Here is a 24,969-nt window from a genome sequence, read left to right as displayed (position 1 = left end):
CACCTGCAACATGCTAGAAGTTCTTAAAATGAAACTTATTTGATTTCTTAATGTTTTATCAAAGTTCGAAGCAAGTTGCAGGTTTATCTACTTGGAATGCTATAGGTAATTATGGAACAGCCATCGCCCCATCTACTACTACTCGCCATACGAGGCGGAGGACCTCAGAAATACTGTGGACCCGACATGTAGATTAAGTTCTATGTTTCATATACTGCGTGCTTTCATCTATTTCAGCATATGTCTTACAATCTAATACTACTGTGAACAGTACACTTCATGACACTCTGGTAACTATAACCGATCATGTTTCATTATGGCCTCATTGATAATTCTGGTAGTCTATGTTGTTCAGACCTCTGTCATGTGTATACAGGGCGTCCCAGGAGCAATGGTCGATATTCAAGAATAGGACAGAAACGATCATTCGAAGCAAAAAAGTGAATTAAAGAGGGGCTCCGAAACGCGTACCTGACGAACTACACTCCTGGAAATTGAAATAAGAACACCGTGAATTCATTGTCCCAGGAAGGGGAAACTTTATTGACACATTCCTGGGGTCAGATACATCACATGATCACACTGACAGAACCACAGGCACATAGACACAGGCAACAGAGCATGCACAATGTCGGCACTAGTACAGTGTATATCCACCTTTCGCAGCAATGCAGCCTGCTATTCTCCCATGCAGACGATCGTAGAGATGCTGGATGTGGAGTCCTGTGGAACGGCTTGCCATGCCATTTCCATCTGGCGCCTCAGTTGGACCAGCGTTCGTGCTGGACGTGCAGACCGCGTGAGACGACGCTTCATCCAGTCCCAAACATGCTCAATGGGGGACAGATCCGGAGATCTTGCTGGCCAGGGTAGTTGACTTACACCTTCTAGAGCATGTTGGGTGGCACGGGATACATGCGGACGTGCATTGTCCTGTTGGAACAGCAAGTTCCCTTGCCGGTCTAGGAATGGTAGAACGATGGGTTCGATGACGGTTTGGATGTACCGTGCACTATTCAGTGTCCCCTAGACGATCACCAGAGGTGTACGGCCAGTGTAGGAGATCGCTCCCCACACCATGATGCCGGGTCTTTGCCCTGTGTGCTTCGGTCGTATGCAGTCCTGATTGTGGCGCTCACCTGCACGGCGCCAAACACGCATACGACCATCATTGGTACCAAGGCAGAAGCGACTCTCATCGCTGAAGGCGACACGTCTCCATTCGGCCCTCCATTCACGCCTGTCGCGACACCACTGGAGGCGGGCTGCACGATGTTGGGGCGTGAGAGGAAGACGGCCTAACGGTGTGCGGGACCGTAGCCCAGCTTCATGGAGACGGTTGCGAATGGTCCTCGCCGATACCCCAGGAGCAACAGTGTCCCTAATTTGCTGGGAAGTGGCGGTGCGGTCCCCTACGGCACTGCGTAGGATCCTACGGTCTTGGCGTGCATCCGTGCGTCGCTGCGGTCCGGTCCCAGGCCGACGGGCACGTGCACCTTCCGCCGACCACTGGCGACAACATCGATGTACTGTGGAAACCTCACGCCCCACGTGTTGAGCAATTCAGCGGTACGTCCACCCGGCCTCCCGCATGCCCACTATAGGCCCTCGCTCAAAGTCCGTCAACTGCACATACGGTTCACGTCCACGCTGTCGCGGCATGCTACCAGTGTTAAAGACTGCGATGGAGCTCCGTATGCCACGGCAAACTAGCTGACACTGACGGCGGCGTGCACAAATGCTGCGCAGCTAGCGCCATTCGACGGCCAACGCCGCGGTTCCTGGTGTGTCCGCTGTGCCGTGCGTGTGATCATTGCTTGTACAGCCCTCTCGCAGTGTCCGGAGCAAGTATGGTGGGTCTGACACACCAGTGTCAATGTGTTCTTTTTTCCATTTCCAGGAGTGTATGAGCACTTGTTTAGTAGAAGAGAGGCGTTTCAAAGTAGCGAAGATGAACAAGTGTTCATAGCTCATAAGGTACGCAATTTGAGCCCTTTTTTAATTGACTTTTTTGCTTCGAATGATCGTTCCTGTCATATCCCTGAAAGTTAACCACTCAATTGGAACATCCTGCATGTATGAATATGCTGTGTGTTAGCGGTCAGTGTTCTTCCATTCCTACGGATATAGGATTCAGCTGTGTTACTAGCTAGCAACGCTAGTGTACTACCTCGCCAATGTTTGTAGGCTACTTGGCAGTTAGTCCTTATTCTATGTTCTTACATCTTCTTCCCTGCCGCCGTCGTCCGACGTGCTAGCTCTACTACCGTTGTATGTGTCGCCAGCTGCTTGTAGTCTCGTCGCAGGAGCAAGGTTAATCTAGTGCTGTAAATAATCTGTCCTCACAGTCGTGGAGACCGTTTCGTAAGGTCTGGTCTCTGTAATGTGTCATTATACAAAAGTGTACTCGCCATTCCTGTTATCAACGATCACAGAACATTGTTCCTAGCACCCCTCCGTCAGCATAGGAACGATCAACCTCCTCACAGAGATGTACACGCAGCAAATGCGTGAAGTGGTACATGGCCTACTACAAAGTGAACCATGCCCAGCCATGTGTAACTGGTTTACATATGAAGGGCTTATTTCAACAGCAGTACAAGTCTAGTTTTGTTCATTCTGAGATAGTCTTAAATTTAAATGAGCGCTGAAAAATCTACAGTTGAAATACCAGAAATATTCAAGCATATGGCTTCTTGCTAGAGATGAACCTTTCTTTCTGTTTGCTTGGACCATTAATGTCAGAAGCATTATAGACAGAAAAGTGGAGGTAATGGACTTGCACCACTATTGAAATAAGCCCTTCATATGTAACCCAAACTGAAACCGACTGTCACCAGTCACTGTTTGTTTATATACACAACGCGTTTCGAAGGTTTAAACCTCCATCATCAGGTGGGTGAACGTGTGCTAGTATGACATACGTATGTGTTGTCCTACGATTTTGGGGTAGCTTGTGACATTGTCTCCAGTGGTCACGCGCTCCTTCTCTATGGTAACATATCACATGTAAACGGTAATATTTTGCAGGCCCGGGTGGCCGAGCGGCTCTAGGTGCTACAGCTGGAACAGCGCGACCGCTACGTTCTCATGTTCGAATCCTGCCTCGAGCATGGGTGTATGTTACGTCCTTACGTTTAAGTAGTTTCAAGTTCTAGGGGACTGATGACCTCAGAAGTTTAGTGCTCACAGCCATTTGCACCATTTTTTGAATATTTTGCATACAAAGATGGTATCGTGTTCATTCGATATCAATAACAGACATGGTAAAACCTTACCTAAGATGTTCGCGTTTAAAGTTAACCTAAATTGTCCGCTATACACAATTTGAACCAAGACTGTGGGTGATAGCGGTGTTCGACACCCGGAAAGAGGGACTTTCATTGAGCCCCGGCTACGTCACTAGGTGCGATGCTGCAGGTGTCACTTCCAGGTGGCGCAGGGCAGCACAGGGGCACAGGTGCGCCGTAGCGGGACCCTGCGACGACGAAGCGAACGACACCCTGATTTTTGGTTCTCTCCACAGATGGAACTACATTCCTGCCGGCGCGCGCAGGTGCGTCCGCGGCGGTAGGGGCCCGGGCGCCGCTACTGGCCGGTGGCGCCCGACGCCACTCCCAGTGAGCTCTGCGATTGGCCGCGGGCGACCGCCGGAGGGCGGGGGCACGGGCCGCGGTGGTGGGGGCAGCCGAGCGCTTAAAAGCACCCGCGGCGAGCGGTGGGGGTCGCAGTTTGTTGGGGAGAGCGGGAGAGATTGGACAGTAGTAGTAGTAGCAGCAACAGTGCACGCACAGTAGTACGATGAAGTCGGTAACCACGGCGACGGCGGCTGCGCCGGCGGGCGCGAGTGGCGGCACGGCGGGCCCGCTCAACACCGTGGCGAACGGGCGCGTGCACCGGCAGCGGCGCGACGTCGAGAACGAGGAGATCCAGATGTACCTGTCCAAGCTGAAGGAGCTGGTGCCGTTCATGCCGAAGAACCGGCGGCTGTCCAAGCTGGAGGTGATCCAGCACGTCATCGACTACATCTGCGACCTGCAGTACGCGCTGGAGACGCACCCGGTGGCGGCGGCGGCGGCGGCGGTGGACGGCGCCAGGCAGCCGCAGCAGAGGGGTGGCGCGCTGCCCCCGGCGCCCGCCAGGCAGCCGCTCGGCGTCATCGCGCCCAACGCCAACGTCGGCGTCGCCGTCAACGCCACCTGCGCCGCCCAGGACCTGCTGCACGCCGCCACGGTCAGTACCAGGCTCCACACCACCGCTAGCTCCGCACCTCACACCTGCATCTGCATGCGTAGCGTGTCGTCGCTAACCTGCCTCACAGCACTTTGCTGTTCCCTCCTTCGCGACACCCGGTAACCGCCCTGCTGCATCACTCACAGTTGCTGTCTTGTGTCCAGAAAGTGTCTGTCAGAGAACTCCAGACAGTACTTCTTAACAGCTGTTCCCATCAACTTCTTACTCTTTCAGAGCTGCTTTTTTCTGCAGCGGCAACAGATTCATCCTAATTATCACGTATATTTCAAAGTGATCCTATACTCAATGGCATTCTTGGCACTGCTGTCGTACGTGTTGCCAGCAACCTGTATCGTAATACTTCGTAGTTCTCCCGTTGCGACTTACTTCGTGACACCACTCAACCGTAACACTCCTCGGTACGGACTTGCTTGCAGTATACAGTTCGTACGCGATAACTCCAAAAATAAACTTTTGACAGCTCTTTCCACCAACGCTTAACAGTGATAAGGCTGTGGCTCGCGTTTCTTGCAGGCTGATTTTCGAGCATTTCTTGAACTAGAGGTCCACGCTCCCCACAGAAATCTTGGTTGTTGACACAGACTGCTCTATACCATGTAGCCATAGCTGTAGATAGGGACGGAAGGTGACAATTTGGTTGCTAGTTACCGAAGCGAACGAATATCTAAACGAGTAAAGCTTGTCGTCACAGTTTGATCCATACTTGAACACAGGCTATGAAAATATGCGAGAGAGTGCAATACGTAACTCTTTCGATCACATGGTAGCCTGTAATTGCCCGGTAGTTTCACTGTATATTTCTGTCTTAACGTAGCGGCAATAAAACACTTTGCGTTTAACCCTCAGTTTCACGCTACTGCATGTATTGACAGCTGAGGCAACGCGTCAGAATACCAAAGTCGCGTGGCTGTTTTTGCGTCTGTGCCACCCCAGGAATGCTCTATATTGTGCTTCGCGCCCCATCACTACGTAATTCTGTAATATATTTCTACGGTTTATACTTCCGCTTCAGTATGTATACCATCTTATGTAATTTTATTATTCCGATCGGTTACAATGTGCAGACTGTACTACATTGATATCTAAGGTAAAATGTCCTTGCGTTCAATGTCTGTTTGAGCATCTCCAAGTTCCCAAAAACCGTGTCTACCTATATTCTTCCGCGCAAGTTACGTGAATACCCATGGTCATTCAGTAAACCCTGTATTTATCAGCCACACTGTAAATCGGCGCTTTTAATCTATACCTGGAAGCCGTGAAATTAAGCTCGTAAATATAGATATCTGCCACGTAACTTGTACGTCACTCAGTTTTCCCACAGCCGCCTTTTACTTTTATCCTGTCGGGCTTTTCATGTGAACTGTCATCTGCAGACGGCGCCTGTGGTGACTCCGGACACTTGAAAATTTGTCGTGCACGTCACTGTGCGGGTGCAAAACTTCAGAGAAAAAGCTTGCGTTGCCGGAAGAAAACTTGTTTGCTTGTGATGTTCTTCGGTAAAGTAGAAGGCAACTTCATAATTTTTAAAATATCTTGTTGGAGCTGCAAAATAAGTGCTTACAGGCTAGACTTGCCCATAATGCCACATACGTGATCGTATTGCTGATTGTTTTACTCCACCTTTTTACCAATGTCAGCAGTCCGTCCGCGTGGATAGTTTATATGTCCGCTTGCCATGATGATTCCTTTCCTCAGCATATACCATCGACGACTGACCTCGTCCCTGTCAACTGGCAGGTGACGGTTTGGAATGATCCTTTTGCCTGGTCTCCAGCCCGTCAGGTGCCTTATTGAATCCTCGACACGTCTGGAACCCGGAAACATGTATCCTTCCACCACCCGATGTTAGCGTACGGAGCGAGTTAACGTATGACTTTAAAACACCCAGGGCCGCCACGTAACTGTGCCGCCGTCTTCTGCTTGTTATATGGTATAGTTCGCATGTAAACATGTCATACAATATTTGTCATTCCTAGTCTTTGCATGGAGACGCTCGTAACATTCTTTGGCGTGAGGCATTTAGTTGTGACGTTTGTCCGTGTATACTGAGGTGTTTTTCTGCCGCATATTGTGCGTTTCTCATCAGACTTACGCTTCTTTGCCCTGCGCTGAGCTTTCTTGCTTTAATTCAGATTATGCCCGTGATATTATAGCCTATCGAGTGCCTGCCAGCATCGTATAGAGTGTTAGTCATTTGTGCAACGTGCTCAGTAAGTGTATTGACAGTCTGTTATTGGTTTCCTTTCCCCGTGAAGCTGTTGTCGCCAAATCTCTAGCGTGGAAAAGCTTACTTACCACGTCTCTCTGTTCTTCCTTCGCTTCACAGTGCCTGTCTTTTGATGATTACTCGAAAATTAAACTTGTTTGCAGGCAACATTAGAGATAATTGTAATTACCCTGAGCATAGTTAAAGCTGTTACGTGCTAGGTGTGTTTTCGAACCGTAATTCAGTGTGTAGCTGCATCCTCTAGTTCCTACGTAAGTACACCACTTTTTTCTGAGCATTCGGTGACTGACTGTGTCAATATTGTACAAGACGCCTGCAGGCAGAAGTTTGCCGTATGGTGCTGCTCAGCGCGGCGTGTGTTTTAAACTTAAATGTCAGTTCGGCCTCAGCTGGAGGCTGGTGTGTGTGTGTGTGTGTGTGTGTGTGTGTGTGTGTGTGTGTGTGTTCGTTCGTTCGCGCCTCACGCAATTAGTACTTACTTGGCATCACTTACGCGTATCGCAGCAAAATCCCAATCAGCACTCAGCGCTTTTCGTGTACTCACCGAGTCAGTGCTACGAATGAATTCCCAGCTGCAGTAACGTGAGCGTAATAAAGCGACCGATACCTCACTAGCAACAAGTTTCCCGTACTATTGACGAATCTTATATAGTTGCTGTGTATGTCGCCACGCACAGACCACCACCAAAGTATTCAAATTTGAATCGATGTAAGGCACAGCGAAGCGTGACACGTTGACTTCGAGGTCTCTTGTCACTCGGAATCCCACGCAGCAATAACTGCTCATTTTCGCTCTCAGGGCCTATGACACTGCAAAATGTAAGAAAATAGATTTGACCGTTTTTGGGTTTAATGCCCGAGTTTTTGCAAGACCTCTAAGAACATTTCGCACGCTTTCTTCCCAATAATTACAATACGCTAGAATGTTCGATTTCACCGTGGCAACGTTTATATGAAGTGTACGTCGCTACCATCGCCGTTCTTGAAAGTGTTAATCCGATGCGTATTATCATTGATTTGTTTTATATTTTGCTTGATAAAATGTATACAACGGGAAGAAGACAGAGAAAATGTAGCAATTGGAGAAATATCAAAGGTTGTTAATGTTACCGGCAGTTTTAGGCGGGCACTTCCTTCTAACTTCTTGAGTTAGGAAATGAAGTCGCGCAGACCGTCTGCGACAATTACGTACATTGTGTGCACCTCTTGTATAACTCCTTCATTAGGTCACTAAAACCAACAGATCACTTGTTCTTCTTAGCCGCGCGGGATTACCCGAGCGGTCTGGTGCGCAGCAGTCATAGACTGTGCGGCTGGTCCTGGCGGAGATTCGAGTCCTCCCTCGGGCATGAGTGTGTGTGTTTGTCCTTAATATAATTTAGGTTAGGTAGTGTGTAAGTTCAGGGACTGATAACCTTAGCATTTAAGTCCCATAAGATTTCACACACATTTGAACATTTTGAACTTGTTCTTAAAGGGAGTAACATATTTACTCGCGCCTTTCGATCGCAGCGCATCATCACGACATCATATAATAATCTTAAAAGTATTTAGTATTATCGCATTGTCTCATTCTCTGCCGTTTCAAGAAACAGTTTTTGATTTTGAGTGTCGACCTTTCCACATTTTTCTTCATTTATCAGGTACATTCAGCAAGGTGAGCCACAACAATATCAGAAACTACAAATAGGACGTAAAAAAAGTCTTAGCGTGTCATGTATCAGCACTTTATTAGGCCGCTAAAATCAGCAGTTCACTTGTGTTACGATGCTTCATTTAACAGTAAAACACATCGAATATAATATCGTTTCTGTAGTTACAGCAGCAATCACTCGTCCACTATAAATCGGAGACTTGTTTCCACAAAAAGTGTGCGATCGTTGCCTCTGGAAGCAGACTAAAAATGCGACATCCACGCTGCACTCTAAATAAGACACTGTTTCGCTGAGCTCTCTATTGGTACCGTCAAGCTGTCGGAAGGAAACGGAGCTTTGGACTTTCGACTGGCACCGACGCGCCGGTCGGTTGTAGCATATGGTGCTGGAGTCCGTACACTCCCCGTGTCTCACGTCGGCAGTACTGACAACGCCTTTTGTGTGCTCACAAAACACACGGTGAGCCACTCGCAGACAGGTCGGTGCCCTAGAAGGGCGTCTCTACGGCGGCGCTGCAGCAACTGCTAAGCCCTTGTCGCTGCCTATGTAGGCCGCTTTGCTCTTAGATACACGCTGCAGAATTCCTCGCCTTAAAAGGTGCCACGCAAGCACGGCAGCTCGTGTTCGTTCCCAGACATTCCGAACAGCCTTTCTACCGAAGCATCCCACATCGCAATTTGACGTTGACGACTCATTCAAGTGGCGATCGATTAGATCGCCGTAAGTGGCGGTTAGCGGCTAGGCAGTTACATTGTGACAAATGAGAGGTATGTAGGCGGTATGTAATGCGATCCAAGGTAGCCGACTGCGAACAACCAAATGTGCTTCATTCGCCTATAGGTTTCACCCATTTGATGACGGAGTACTGGGATAGGATTGAGCAGGTGTGCGCGGATCTTACGACAGATCAGTGTGTTGCTCTTTACCGAGGAAGGGGCGTGCAGCGATAGCGGTTGTTTGAGTTGACAAAATTTCTGTCCCTGCCGGCCATCGTGATTAGGTGTTGCGTGGTTTCCTAAGAGCTTCAGGCAAATGCCGGGATGGTACCCCATTAATTGACTGTGGCCATCTACCAAAGTCTCTTCAGCACTCTAATGCCATTCCGAACATATGTTTCCTTTTGCTTTTACGGGTAAATATACTGGGTAATGTATCTGACGTGTCCAACAGCATTGTACAAATGTTCCAAGGACAAATACAGGCTGGTCTACGGGAAACGAGCGATTTTCAGATTAAAGGTAGTATGACGATATTTCAGTGAATAAAAAAAGTTTTAAAAAAATCTTTATTTGTACAAAACCAAAGGTTGACATCTGAAATATCGGACAGTCCAGAATCTAAAAACATCTGTTTTCCCATTGGCCACTCTGCAATGAAGTGAGGTTTTTTGGGCTGAAGAACGACATTTATGAGAAATTCTTAGGCGTAACAAAGTTTTTCACCAAAGATTTCTCAATAGAGTTCTCCCAGCAGCTGGGGACGAAGTTTGAAAATCGCGATAATTTCGTCCTATGGCTTCATCGGGAAGAGCAGCTGGCCTTCACAGACTTTGAGGTAATTCCCACTGTGGAGGTGACCGCAGTCACGATTCACGTGGATGCTTTCCAGTTTTCTGGAGGCAGTTGTTTTTCCTAGCAAAGGCAAGCAACGCTTGAAACTTCATCGGTGCCACATGGCAAGAAGTAAAGATGAAAAAGAGATCTGGTAAATAATACAGGAAAAGTCTGATACGTAAGGAGTGACAAACTTCGCAACGACAGACTGAAAAAAAACGTGTAAAATATAAAACTGAATGTTGTGTATTGTAATAAGAGCTTGATATGTGGACATATGGTAACGAAAGGAGGAAAGCTGTGGCAAACTAAGAGTAATAGAAGAAACATATGTTCAGAAAGACTCAATGCAGCTCGCATGTTACCAACAACAGTCTCATTCCGAATCAAAAATGAATATTGTGTCTTTATGTTCTGTTCGTTTTGTCACTAATAGTCGTTGACTGATACACCGATAAAGCATCGGGAGTAACAATCAGATGACCTTTCTGCTATGAAAAGGTAGGATTCCCGTGCTTTTAACGGAATGCCGACATGTTTGCTATTGTAACACCTGCTTTAACTCCCTTGTTATCCTAGTGCATTCATATTCTGTGCTCGGTTCCTAACGAAATTTTCCTCCACGCCTCGTTAAACCCTAACATTCTTTTGAATTGGAATCCTCAACAGCGCTATAGAAGCTTCGATGCTTTTACGGATGAGAGACACGTTCTTTATTAAACTTTACGTATCAAGTAGTATTTGCAAGACATTCATTCTACAACAGCCGTTAAATGCCCCTTGTCATTCTCCACCCGTATGCACTTAACCATATGTGGTAAAGTTCTAAAAACATAATCACATCCCTCCATTCGAGAATAGTACACTACGAATTTGTTCACTTGTATCACACGTCTATATCATAAGCTGGCTTCTTGCTGCTGCGCTAGTATAATGAAATTTTCCGACGTATGAAGACGTTCCTTCTGCTGACGTTCTTCCTTCTGGAAGACGTACTAATTTCTTGCTCAGCACGAATAGGTTCTATCACAGCAGCAAATCCAGATGAGAATTACGCGAAAATATATTGCAGTAGGTGCTAAGTGGGCTATTCCATGTCAACCCATCGGTACGTTACGTTCCGACGTTGCCGTTGCCTATGCGCGGAAGATGTTCGGCGTATGTTTAGTGTGACGAACTGGACTCCTGTATTGGGATCTAGGGTAACTCAGCTGTGTAACCGGTTTGCCAGAGTGGGGAAGAGACGCTGCGGTCGACGTGAGGTCGTGAATCTCCACACCTTTAGCTTGTTCCACTACGACTCGCGATGTACGCAGAGGGGAAGATTGGTTGCACAGTGTGACAGCTCCAGTCCAGTTTCTCGTTCACGTTCAGATGTCCAGCGTCATTGAATTAAGAGCTCATACCTGCGCAGACGAAGGGATAGATGGAATGTTAACATATAACGATTCACAACCGTTTTACTAAATAAAAATAAATGGGCCGTGAAGAAAAATTAGGATTCAGGTAGAAACACAGCTCTGTACTCCATACGTAAGAGGGTATATTAGCAGTTGAGAGAAGAAAATTTAGTGATAAAGAAACATCCAACCATTAGGCTTCATAAGGATGCGCAAGTCTGGCCAATAAATAAAACGTTACGCTTTCATTCAGGCACCATCTTCACCACTGAGCAGAAGAAATCTTAATTAAAGTAAGGCGGATCTTTGTTTTCAATGGGGAAACATCGTGAGGAGCGAAATTATAGTGACAGACGTGATACTATTCACGGTATGAACCTGTAGAGAACGTATGGAGCTCCTTGGGAGTTTTCAGGGACGATATGGGCTTGTAGGGCGGAATCTCATCTCTGTAAAACTGTTCCAGAATAGTAGCAGGCATGTAACAAATAAATGATTGCCACAAGCATCTGAAGCTTCTCATATATTCTGCAGTGACTATCTGAAGAAATCCTTTCGTTCCTCTCTGGCGAACTATCTATCTGCACCCTTGCTGACGAGCTTAGTGTAAGGAGTCCCTTCGGTAGACCTGTTGCACCTTATAAGTGTTCTGCCAATGAATCGCGGTCTTTGGTTTGCTCTACCCACAATATTACCTATGTGATCGTTCCAATTTAGGTTATTTGTAATTGTAATCCCTAAGTATTTAGTTTAATTTACAGCCCTGAGATTTGTGTGACTTATGGCGTAATCGAAATTTAGCTGATTGCTTTTAGTATTCATGTGAATAACTTAACACATTTCTTTATTCAGAGTCAATTTCCACTTTTCGCACCATACAGATCTCTTATCTAAATCGTAAATGACAGCATCATCTGCAAACAATCTAAGACAGCTACTCAGATTGTCTCCTATGTCGTTAATATAGATCAGGAACGATAGAGGGCCTATAGCGCTTCCTTGGGGAACGTCGGATATCAAATCTGTTTTACTCGATTTCATTCCATCAATCTGTGACCTTCCTGATAGGAAATCACGAATCCAGTCGCATAACTGAGGCGACACTCCGTAGGCACGCAGTTTGGTTAGAGGACGCTTGTGACGAGCGGTGTCGAAAGCCTTCTGGAAATCTAAAAATATGGAATCAATCTGACATCCCCTGTCGATAGCACTTATTACCTCATGAGTATAAAGAGCTAGTTGTGTTTCACAGGAACGATATTTTCTGAAACCGTGCTGACTATGTGTCAATAAATCGTTTCCTTCGAGGTACTTCATAATGTTCGAATACGCGGTATGTACTAAAACCGTACTGCAAATCGACGTTAGTGATATAGGCCTGTAATTAAACGGATTACTCCTACTTCCCTATTTGGGAATTGGTGTGACTTGAGCAATTTTTCGAGTCTTTAGGTACGGATCTTTCTGTGAGCGTTTGGTTGTATATAATTGCTAAATATGGAGCTGTTTTATCAACATACTCTGAGAGGAACCTGACTGGTATACAATCTGGACTGGAGGCCTTGCCATTATTAAGTGATTTAAGCTGCTTTTTTAAGTTAAATGGGAAACCCTGGAGGTAAAGCGAATTTCTTTTAGAGAAACGTTACTGAGAAAATTTCGAAAACCGGCAGTTGAAACTGACTGCAAAACGATTCTACTGCCGCTGCTCAGAAGGGCCACGAGGATACGAGAAATTAGAGATCATACGCAGGCGTTCGTTTTTCCCCTCATCCTATTTGCGAGAAAAGGAAATGACTGATAGTGGTATAGGATACCTGCTGCCACCCGCCGTACGGCGGTTTTCGGAGTATCTGTATACATGTACACAACTCCTAATTACGGTGCCGGAAAAACGAAAGAAATAGGAAAAACCTAATACCGCCTGTATGGTGCTCCTTGGTGAATAGAACAGCACGGCGAGAAAACTGTTGCTTGTATACACGTTATGCACGGAGAGGCAGAAACCACCGCCGGCAGATCGCAGCCAGCCAGCCATTGTTCTTCTGAGCGTCTGCAGTGCCGCAAAATGAAAGGCTGGAGGGGCAGACCGCAATTGAGAAAGTACGACAACGGTCTGGCCTGCCGCAGCCGCGACCGGCTCCCTCCATGCAGTCTGCGGGCCTTTTCGTGGAAGCCGGCGGGCAGAGGCCGGGACACACAGAGGCCAGGATGGGGCGACGCCGGCTCTGCGGCCGACTGCGTCGCGACGCCGCCCTTCCTTCCTGGGCGTCCATCCCGTATCCGCCCCTGATTCGTTCACTGAGCGAAGCGCCGAGCGCGCGTGTTTGTTTACTCCGAAACGCCAGCTGTTAGAGAGGGGAGCGGGAGACAAACTGCGTTATAGCTGTATTACAAAACGGCTGAAACACTGCTCGATCGTAGTTGCCAACGACTCTCAAGGAGAACAGAAGCTTGGTTTTCAGTATTTCACATAATTACTGGCCGATTTAAAAATTTTAAACGCAGTCATAATCGACTCATTAAATTGTTCCCTTTAATGTAAAATATCTAACACAATAAGTCAAGCATTAAAGTTTTAAACTCTATGTCATGAGGCTGCTTAATTCATAACGCGGACAACATCTGGAATGCGTTCATCCAGTGTTTGAGAACGAGTGGAATGACATACTTCGATCAAACATTGCACATACCTTGAAACGTTAACGAAACCTTTCTCTCTCTGCCACTTGCAGAACCTAAAGCAGACTTTGTGCGAATGCCTCTACTTTGCGTTTCGACCCTTTCCTACTTCCATGTATATGCTTGACATGAGTACCTCCAGTCGTTATTGCCCTCTTTGGCTTCAGTCTATCAATTGGTTCAAAGCTCTCCGTTTTATTGGAAGCTAGCTTCTTCATTTCCGCGTAATTATTGAATGAGTCGCGGATATCGTGTAGCTTGCTTTTTTTCAACAAGCCAGTAGCGGTCTCTCTCGTGCTGTCTTTCCTCACACTTTTCCTTCTAGAACATTTACAAGGATTTTTCTGTAACAGGCGTCTCCAGCATCATACTTCAAATGCTTAAAGCTCGTTGTTGTGAAAGGACGACAAATTGTTATACCTCGAACATTTGATTAAGGTTCAAATGGCTCTGAGCACTATGGCACTTAACATCTGAGGTGATCAATCCCCTACTTAAACCTAACTAACCTAAGGATGTCACAAACATCCATGCCCGAGGCAGGATTCGAACCTGCGACCGTAGCGGTCTCGCGGTTCTGTAGCACCTAGAACCGCTCGCCCAACACGGCCGGCTCCGTGGTTCAAGAGGAAGCTGTAGAGGGTAAAAACTGTAGACAGTAAATAATTTAGGACGTAGGTTGCAAGTGCTACTCTGAGATGAAGATGTCGGAATTGGAGAGGAATTCCTGGCGGGCCGCATCAAACCAGTCACAAGGCTCACCACTCAAAGACGGTAGTAGCAGCAGTAATCCCGCTTTGTACCGGCACCCGCTTACTGCACCCTCCCAGTCCGACGCGAGAACGTTTAGAATAGCTCTGTGACGTCGGCGGCGGCGGCAGCTGCTTGCAGAAGGGTGCGCCGTCCCGCGGCGAGCAGCAGGTGTTGGCGGGTGCTGCGCTATCGTGGGAACCGGCCCGTCCCTGCCAACACCAGCTGCGAGCAGGCCTCCTCGGCCCTCTCCGTGGCCGCCAGATAAGTAAAAACCTGCGGGGTCTTACCGTAGCGTGCCGAGCCCTGCCGTGGGAAAACAGATTAGCGGCGAGCGGGCTCCACGACTCCACCTCGAGGCACCCAGGCAGCTGGCAGCGGCGGGCAGTGCAGTCCGCACTCTAATTCAGGAGAAAGCCGGTTCAGACCCCACGAGGCCGTTTTCGCCTGTAGTTATACTGTGACTGCTCTACGTAATCTCACGGGAATACAGAGCTAATTATGAGGCGGGATGAGAAGCGCTGCAAGATTGTGCACCGATGAAGCTGTTGTCTATACACTAAAGTATTGCACACCACTGTGAAGTGATAGGCAGAAGTTAATTAGCATGGTGCCATATACACTACTGGCCATTAAAAGTCCCACACCACGAAGATGACGTGCTTCATACGCAAAATTTAACAGACATGAAGAAGATGCTGTGATATGCAAATGATTAGCTTTTCAGAGCATTCACACAAGGTGGCGCCGGTGGCGACACCTACAACGTTCTGACATGAGGAAAGTTTCCAACCGATTTCTAATACACAAGCAGCAGTTAACCGGCGTTGCCTGGTGAAACGTTGTTGTGATGCCTCGTGTAAGGAGGAAAAATGTGTACCATCGCTCAGAGCCACTTTAACCATTTTTTAACCGTAGAAATCATTCCCTGAAGTCTTCAACATGTATACTGCCATCCTATCCCTTCTTCTCTTCAATGTTCTTCGTTACATCGCCTCCCATCGATTCGGTCGAGAACCCCTTAATTCCACCTGTTTTCAAAATCCTCCTGCACTACCGCGTCTCAAACGCTTCGATTCTATTGTTTTTTGGTTTCCCTTCAGTTCATGCTTCACTATTGTACAATTTTGTGGTACAAATACACTTTATCATACATCTTTCCTCTGATTGAGATCGATGTTTGTAACTAACGGATGTATCTTAGCCAGGAACGGCCATTTGCCTGTGCTAATGTGATGTTTTACGTCTTCCTTCTTTTGTCCTTCCCAGATAGCAGAAATCCTACACATGTATTTCGTCCTCACATTCTACTTCAGCTTCACCGGAGACATCAGTGTCATCAGCGAATCTTATCATTTATGCCCTTTCACTCCGAGTTTAACTCCATTCTTCAACCTTTCTTTATTTTCGTCATTGCTCCTTCGATAAACAGATCAAACTACAAGGGCGAAAGACAACATACCTATCCTACACACTTTCTAATCCGACAATTTTGTTCTTGCTCGTGATCTTGTTCCTTTTTGGCTAGTGTGCGTATTACGTATTAGGCGTCTTTACCTGTTAGCTCACTCCTATTTTTCTCACAATTTCGATCATCTTGCGCCATTTTATGTGGTTGAAAGCATTCTCTAGGTCGACACATCCTTTGAAGGTGTCGCGATATTCTTTTTTTTCCTTAACCTTGCTTCCATTATGCCAACGGCCTTGCCACAGTGACAACACCTCTTCCCGTGGATCACCGTAGTTAAGCGCTGGTGGGCTTTAACAGCCCTTGGGCGGGTCACCGTCCGTGCCATCCGGGCGCTATTAGCAAGTGGGTGCTCTCATTCAGCCCATGTGGGGCCAGTTCAGGAGCTACTTGACTGAGAAATAGCGGCGCTGGCCACTAAAACTGACAACGGCCGGGGAGCGGCGTTCTCACCACATATACCTCCATATACGCATCGAGTGAAGCCTATCGGCAGAGGACGACACGGCGGTCGGTCAGTACCGTTGGGAGTTACAGGTCTGTTCGGACGGAGAGAGTTGCTTCCATTATCAAGCACAGCGTGAAAACTGCTTTTCTGCTGCCTTTATATTTCCTAAAGCCAAACTGATCGTCACCTAACAAATCCTGCTTTCTTTTGTGTTCTTCTGTATGTTATTCCTGTTAGCAAACTTGAATACGTGAGTTATAAGGCTCGCGTGCGATTCTTGTCACACTTATCTGCTTTCGCTATCTTCGGTATTCCGTGGATAAAAGTTTTGCGAAAATCTGATGTTATTTCTCATCTTCACACCACCTTGAACAGTAATTTGGTTGCCACTTTCCACGATGATTTTAAGGATTCAGAAGGAATGTTACCCGATGCTTCTGCCTTATTTGACGTCAAGTCTGGCAAAGCTCTCTTATCTAATACTCTATTCCCTATGGCTTCGATGTCGACTATTACTGTAACTACTAATACTACTATTAGTACAACACTAGTGCTTCTGTACAACCCCCCTCAGACAGCAGTTATACACATTTAGACTTGACTGGGTCCTGTCCGCAGGGAACAATGTAGGGTTTTCCTATTCGTCCTGACACAGAATGTTGAATGTGCGCATAGTACTTTTGGCCGGAAGTCGCGTTTCGGGGAGTTCAGTCGCCTCTTGTAAGTCTCTTTATTTGAGGCGACTTACTTGTCGATGTTGATGAAATGGTGGTGAGCACAACACTCAGTCCGCGAGCGAAGAAAATCTTCGACACGACCGGGAATCAATCAGGCGGCATTTCGCCGAACTGATCATTCACCTGCGGAGACGGACAGAACAGTGTTGACTAAAACTTCTATCCGTCATGGATGTGGAACACTGCGACTGTGATGACTAAGGTTTCCATCAATTACTACAACCAGCCGCCTTTTGTTCTGTTATTCAATTCTGAATTTCCATTACCGGTTCCGAATCGTCTAGCGATTCATCAGCAGATGGTACATATTTGTTGCAAGTTTGCAGCGTTTTGGGGCCCAGCGTGAGTGACAAGATGTAAAAACGTAACACGTAAGTACTGAATGTGCCGAGAATTATTCACATTATGCGATCGTTGTAGTCGGTAGTAACTGCAAGGAATTTAATTAGATCGATCTCATAATGTCAATAATTTTCGCCACATTCAGTGCTTACGTATTTTGTTTTTACATCTTTCCACTCACGCAGGGCATCCACAACGCAGCAAACATGCAGTAAACGTGCAAGAGATCGTACACCGCTAGACGATTCGGAACCGGTAATGGATATTAAAAATTGAAGAATAGAACAAAAGGTGACTGATTGGGGAAATTTCTAAAAACACTGTTGACGTCGTCAATAGGAATTTTTATCCTGGTATATACAGGGTGGTCCATTGACCGTGACCGGGCCAAACATCTCACGAAATAAGCGTTAAACCAAAGAACGAAACTTGTCTAGCTTGAAGGCGGAAACCAGATGGCGCTATGGTTGTCCCGTTAGATGGCGCATCCATACGTCAAACGGATATCAACTGCGCTTTTTTAAATAGGAACCCCATTTTTTATCACATATTCGTCTAGTACAGGAATATGTAATTCACAAAGCGAAAAAAGTTGTTCAACTAAAACATTCATAGCCTATTTCTTTACATACTACACGAGTATGTAATAAAAAATGGGGGTTCCTTTTAAAAAACTCAGTTGATATCCGTTTGACCTATGGCAGCGCCATCTAGCGGGACAACCATAACGCCATCGGGTTCCCCCTTCAAGCTAGACGAATTTCGTTCTTTGTAGTTTTCTCGTTTGATGCTTCTTTCGTGAGATATTTCGCCCGGACACTATCAATGGACCACCCTGAATACCTACAAAAAAGGTTGCCTCCGATCTGTTATTAGAGCTTTAGTCTTCGACGGATTGGCGAACCATAATGACGCTTTCCTGTATTATTAACTACTTTCTCTCAGCTGTTACCAGTTCTTTTCAGCTGGAATCGAAAATACACTGCATATTTCAGCAATATTACTGTTCACGCACTGCCTTCGATGCCTCATTTCAGTGCGCGATGTAGACAAGTTTCGCAGCTGCCTTGTGACGTGTTTGCTTCAGCTATCGACAGTGGTACGGCCCTCACTTCTGTATGTCTGTCTCGTAGGGTCGTTAAAGTGACGCGCGACGTGTCTGCCGGGAACCGCAGGGTTCAGCTGCAGATGGAAACCGGTGACCGTCGGCAGGCGTGTGCTGTGCGCCTGTCGCAACCGCAGCCGGTGATGGCGTTTTAACTGCCGCGTAATGAGGAGGGCCTGGAAAGAGCGCGAAGGAACGCCTGCTCTCTGCTTGCATCTGGGGCGCATCTGTTCTCCACGCGGCACCGGCGAAACAATTTCGCAATTACTGCGTTCACAGGCCTGCAATTATTCAATCACGCAGTAGTTACAGAACTAGAGCAAAATCCAAAGAATACATCTACGTCATTACTCCGTAAGCCACTTAACGGTGCGTGTCGGAGGGTACTTCTGGTACCACTAACTGATCCCCACCCCTTCGCAGTTCCACTGTCTAATGGCCCGTGGGAATATGATTGACTCTAAGCATCTATACTGTAATTTGTCGAATTTTCTCGTTCTGGTCGTTTCGCGAGATTTGAGAAGAAGTAATATGTTGTCCTACTCATCCCGGAAAGTATTCTGTCGAAATTTCAGTAGTTAACCTACCCCTGATGCACAAAGCCTCTCTTGAGCGTCCGCCACTCGAGTTTGATCATATCTGAGGAGGAATCAAACCACTTACTGTAGCCTTCTGGATGAAGATGGTTTGATGCAGCTCGCCACACTAGTGTCGTGTGAAAACATGTTTGAACACTTTGCATCAGTTCTGTATCTCACATTGTTTTGAATCTTACTGTGTTCAAACCCTGGTCAGCCTCCACAATTTTTACGAGTTACAGTTAACTCCACTGCCAAAACGATAACGTCCTCGATGACTCAATACGTGTCCATTATTGGGGTGGCCGAGTGGTTCTAGGCGCTTCAGTCTGGAACCGCACGACCGCTACCGACGCCGGTTCGAATCCTGCCTCGGGCATGGATGTGTGTGATGTCCTTAGGTTAGTTCGGTTTCAGTAGTTCTAAGTTCTAGGTGACTGATGACCTCAGATGTCAAGTCCCATAGTGCTCAGAGCCATCCGAACCATTTGTCGATTATTTTAGTCAAGTTACCGCACTTAAAAATTTTCTGCTTTCTTATGGTTTGTACTGTTAATCTTTTGTCTTCCATACAAGGATGCGCTCGAGACATTTACTTTCAGAAAAACGTAGTAGCACTTGTATTCTTACCAGATGAATTTTTTTGTTGTTGTTGTGTTCATCAAGAAAGTTTTTCTTGCTGTTCGTAGACTGCATTCGACGCGCAGTCTAACTTAGACAGTGTCAGTTATTTTGCCCCCCAAACAACAGAAGTGATGGTCTTCCTGGTCGAACGTGCCAGATGGCTTTGAGCACTATGGGACTTAACTTCTAAGGTCATCAGTCCCCCAGAACTTAGAACTACTTAAACCTAACTAACCTAAGGACATAACACACATCCATGCCCCAGGTAGGATTAGAACCTGCGACCGTAGCCGTCGCGCGGTGCCAGACTGAAGCGCCTAGAACCGCTCGGCCACTACGGCCGGCTGTGCCAGATCCTATAGCATATTTGACATCGACACCAATTCATAGAATTGTATTTGTACCTCCATAATATTGGAATATTGGATCAAAAGTATTGACACGGACAACGCACAACATTGCAAAATACACACACACACACACACACACACACACACACACACACACGAGCACCATGTCTTCACAATAAATATGATAACGTTGGATCATTTTCCGTGACACACGAAGCAGTTGGTCTCTCGTTATCGTACTCACAATTTCAACAATTCGATGTCGCAGATTTCCAAGAGCGTCAGGCTAGGGAGAGGGGCTGGGGGGAGGGATAAAAACGCCGTCTTCTGCGTAACCCCACAGATAAAAGTTTCGAGGTGTGAGATCTCGACCCCGGCGATGTTCATCATCTGCTCCTCCTCTTCCAATCAAACTTCCTGGAATAGGGTCATCCAGGTAACGTCGGACGTGCTTAGAGGCTTTTACTAGTGTTTCTGTATCAGCTATATACTACATGAGTTCTGCATTCATTCTGATCATCATTGAACTAGCGTTAGAGGACACCTTTTCCCACCGTATCATACCATATTACCGATAGCGATACTTTTGTTTTTATTGTCCGTAGTTTGTTTTATTTTATTGCCTAGTTCTTCGCACAGCTACTAATGCTCAGGTATCTACGTCTACATATATCCCTCTAATCTATCACTTGAAGCGCTTGACAGAGGGTACGCCCTGTTGTTTCAGTTATAAGGGCTTTCTCCCGTTGTATTCATGTATGGAGCGCTTCTTCCTCATGGGAGCGATGTTTAGCGGGTTGTGGTATATTCCTAGAGTCATTGTTCAGAGACGGTTTCTGAAACTTTCTAAGTAGGCTTTCTCTGGATAGTTTACGCTTTCATCAAGTGCCAGCCGATTCAGTTCTTTCAACATCTCTGGCCTAACAAACCTGTGACCACTCGTGACGGCCTTCTCTGTATACGTTCAACATTCTTTGTTAATCGTATTTGGTAGGAGCCTACACACTTGAGCATTATTCTATAATGGGCCACTGAATCGTAAATGACGATAATTATATCAGTAATATGACAACATCCCTTCTCTCCTAAGGAACCATTTCGGAAATCGCCCAGACTGATTTAGGGAAATGAGTGAACGCCCCAATAGTCTAGTGGTGGTTTGTAACAAGACTCTGGCTAGGAGACAGTCTCCACCAGTTAGTTTTTACAGTGTTGTGTATGGCAGAAGCGAGGGCGCGCGTGCTCGGCCCGGGTGCAGATTGCGTGGCTACGTGTCGGTAGGCGCAAGCAAGTCACCTGCCCCTTGTTGCCCGGTGTTTGCGTCGGCCGACACGGAACAAGGCGCCCGGCCGCCGGCGACCTTGCGGGCTCGTCACGTAGGCAAACACACTGTCAGCAGCGTCTATCCTACCTGCCGAAAGCCCTCCCTCCACTGCCTGACATGCTGGCGCCTGCTTCTCACCGAGTAACAACAAGCCAGCCATTCAAAACATCCGCCAAACTTTTACCCATTCATAAATTTCCCTCACTACGGAGCAGCTCTGCACCGAACTCGAAAACTTCACACAAACCATAACCGAACTTCCGATCAACGAACTTAACAACATCATGATTAGACAAACACCTTTCTACGCAAGGATCACTGTCCTATACTTGCAGCTTGATGCCTAGCTTTGACTAAATCCGCTAACATTCTCTATGATTATAGGTGTCTCTATAGTCCATTTCATTCCCACACTCCAACCACATAGTATCATACTTGTCCAGATAACCATCATTCTCTTCATATGACCATTACATCTTTCCTCACTGCTATGGGCGTCGAGTAAAGGTGTGAGTTCAACTTCTCGTTTACCCCCCAACTCTTGATATCTTCTCCTAGAGGTATGGATACCCTTCACGCATTGCTGCACAGGTCTTCATCCACATCATCACTCCTAAAATCCCTGACATACTACTTTCAGGTTCTGATGTCTTTCTTCTTGCCTCCAGTTTCAGCTTTTGAAGATTTCTAATGCGCACGATGCAGTGTTTCTAATGCATACAGGAAGACTGATCTTACAATGATTCTTCTTGGCACCCTGTGACAATGTTTCCTTATTGTAACCCCATTTTGTATGTGAGTAAATTTGGTACAATGCATTTTGGCAGCAAACAAACGCCTTTTGGTATCTACATAAGTATTTTATGTATAATTTCATGTATGACTAATAAAAAATGTTTCTTGCGTAATATCACATCTGGGAACAATGCATGAAATGAAATTTTTGTACTATTTTGGACAGTAGTTTCTGAATATGTGACAGAATTTTACAAGTCCAGACTCAAACCCAGATATGACTTCTCCACTCTTCTTTCTAAATAATTCGTAACTAAGCATGTTAGCTTCCATGTTGTGTGTCTTTCACCCAAGTATTACACACTGCATGCATGTTACTAAATAGCAATGTAAATGAAAGCATTGCTGCTTGAAACAATGTGAATCTTAGCTAGCCAATATTAAATTTAATATAAATGCCTTGGTAAGAGCCTGAAGGTGGCTGAGCGCCAGCAAAGCGAATTGTGACTGTTTTTTTTGTTACAGGGAATGACTGATAAGTTAACTATAGTACTAATTCATCTGTTTGTAACTGCCTCGAAAGGCCTCATTGTTGGTATGCATGGAAAATGAATAAACTAGCGTACTTATGCTACTGGTTTAGAATTGCAGTCCATTGTTTCCCCCACCTAAATAACAGGACAAGGGAACGGCGACTGTGTCATTAGATTCTGTCAGCTCAGTGCTGTTTAAATGTTCCAACTTGCCCACTGTGATGGTTCTGATACTTTACTGTGTGCCTGACCACGCCATTCTCTTCTGTTCTGCAGGCGCCAGTACACCTCGACAAGGCGACGCCGGTGGACAGCAGGCCTGTATCCTGCTGAGGGACCAGAACAGCACCGTATCGCTGTCATCACCTCGTCATCACCGTCACTATCATCTCGAAAGTCATTCAGTCATCATCACATTGTCACTAAGCGGACCATCTGTCATATCAGGGCTTCAGGAAATTTTTTGACAGACACTTTTTTCACCTTTGTATACAAAACTAACAGTGAGCAGTACCATTTGTATATGATGAGTGGATCTCCAAAGTGTTTTTGAATCACACCGTGTCGTCCTTTCACTCAATGTTTTAATAGTTATAAGCATGTTACAGTGGAATTGCATGTTACAGTGGAATACATTTCAAACTTTTCCCCATGTTACAGTGGAATACATTTCAAACTTTTCCCCAAATTTGCCACAGCTATGAGGTGCTTAATCTGAGCAAGGCAAGATCTCCTCTGGTTTGGAATAACAAAATGTAACTTTTATGGTTGAATTGTTATACTGATCATTAAATTTGGAAAAAAGAAAATTTGTTGCACATTTGTGCTTAGACAATTGGAGTTGAACTGCTCAGAAACGTACCTTGTAGCATCTCTATTTCTTGTGTAATGTCGTTTGTTCACTTAATGTAATGTGTTGTTATTCACTTGATGTTCTACTTATTAAGATGAAGCAATTTAAATATTGTAAACAGTCAGTGTTGTTGTCGTAACTTCTGCTGTTGTCTGTGATGTAAGACTCATAATCAATGTGTATATAAATATATCTGTACAAATTTGTTGTAAATAAGGACTGTACATACGATTTTCCTAAATGTATATTATGTATCACCAGTAGCCAGAGGGTACGAGTGTGTCAGTGTATTTTCCTGAACAGTAAATAGGTTACTTTGGCCAGTAAATTGTTTATTGTTCCATTTTCCTGTGTGTGTGAATTTTTAAGTAAATTATATTCACTAGATAGCAAAAACTTGTTTCATTATTTGTTTTTGGTAATCACAGACCTTACAAGGAATTTTCCACCAATAACATGCTGTGATGAGTTTGGTATACATGTTCTTTAAGTCATCTCAGAAAACAAAACAGTGGTGCAGCAATATAAACTTTATAGTAAGAGTGTAAGACTCAGTGCATCTCAGTGACCATGACAATCCTAGCAATATATAGGGTTGGTTCTCTTGTCTAGTAAGTGGAAAATGCAACAGTTACTTGAGAACATTAATTCTGTAATTGAAGGAGATAAATACTCACTAATAAGTGATACTTTTAAAAAAACTATAGCAAAATTAAACTAGATCATTGTATAGCTGCATTATGAATTTACACAGGCTCATACTTGATGACATAACTACACATTCATTTCTAAATTCACTGTTTTTTGACATCATTGCATGGTTTTTCATAGCAAAAGCAAGGAATAAAAGAACAATGATACCAGTGTGAAGCTCACTCCTCACATCAACAAATAACACCTAACCTGAAACTAAGATGATCGTGTGTTTGCAGTCTAAGATACAGGTTTGGAAGTTCCTGCATTTCCAACTGAAGTAGATTGTCTTTAGACAGGTTTTTGACAACTTTCTCAGTGATCTTCCTCATATGCTGTTCACTGTTTAAACTGAGGCATGAAAGGAAGACATTATGTGATGCCTAATACTGTGTGAAACCAAAACGAAATCTGCTGCAAACAACAAATTTTAAATCGTCAGGTACAATGAGAGAGTGTGAAAGGTATGAACAGTAGACTGTTCAACTGTTATGGTACGATAATGTCACATAAAAACTGTGATTATGGTGCACTGCCTAGGCACATTCTTGCTAGTCAGCCTGGAAACAAGACATTCATGACTCAAAATGATTTACTTAAGGCATAGTGACACTTGAACTGTGTAAAATCTATTCTGAACACTTGAATATAGTATTAA

At 45.6% G+C, this 24,969-nt stretch overlaps 1 protein-coding gene across 1 annotated transcript; it reads left to right on the top strand.

Annotated features, from left to right (window-relative positions):
• The first annotated feature begins 3,727 nt into the window (after positions 1-3,727).
• On the top strand, positions 3,728-24,014 carry LOC126354723 (protein extra-macrochaetae-like). The gene is made up of 2 exons (XM_050004577.1): positions 3,728-4,233; positions 23,042-24,014. Exons 1-2 carry the CDS (start codon positions 3,802-3,804, stop codon positions 23,096-23,098), a joined length of 489 nt encoding a protein of 162 aa, XP_049860534.1. The 5' UTR covers positions 3,728-3,801; the 3' UTR covers positions 23,099-24,014.
• Positions 24,015-24,969: the final 955 nt, after the last annotated feature.

The sequence above is a fragment of the Schistocerca gregaria genome, chromosome 3 (assembly GCF_023897955.1).
Source record: "Schistocerca gregaria isolate iqSchGreg1 chromosome 3, iqSchGreg1.2, whole genome shotgun sequence".
Lineage (NCBI taxonomy): Eukaryota > Metazoa > Arthropoda > Insecta > Orthoptera > Acrididae > Schistocerca > Schistocerca gregaria.
The sequence above is the reverse complement of the archived record's forward strand: the minus strand, read 5'-3'. Positions and strand labels throughout refer to the sequence as shown.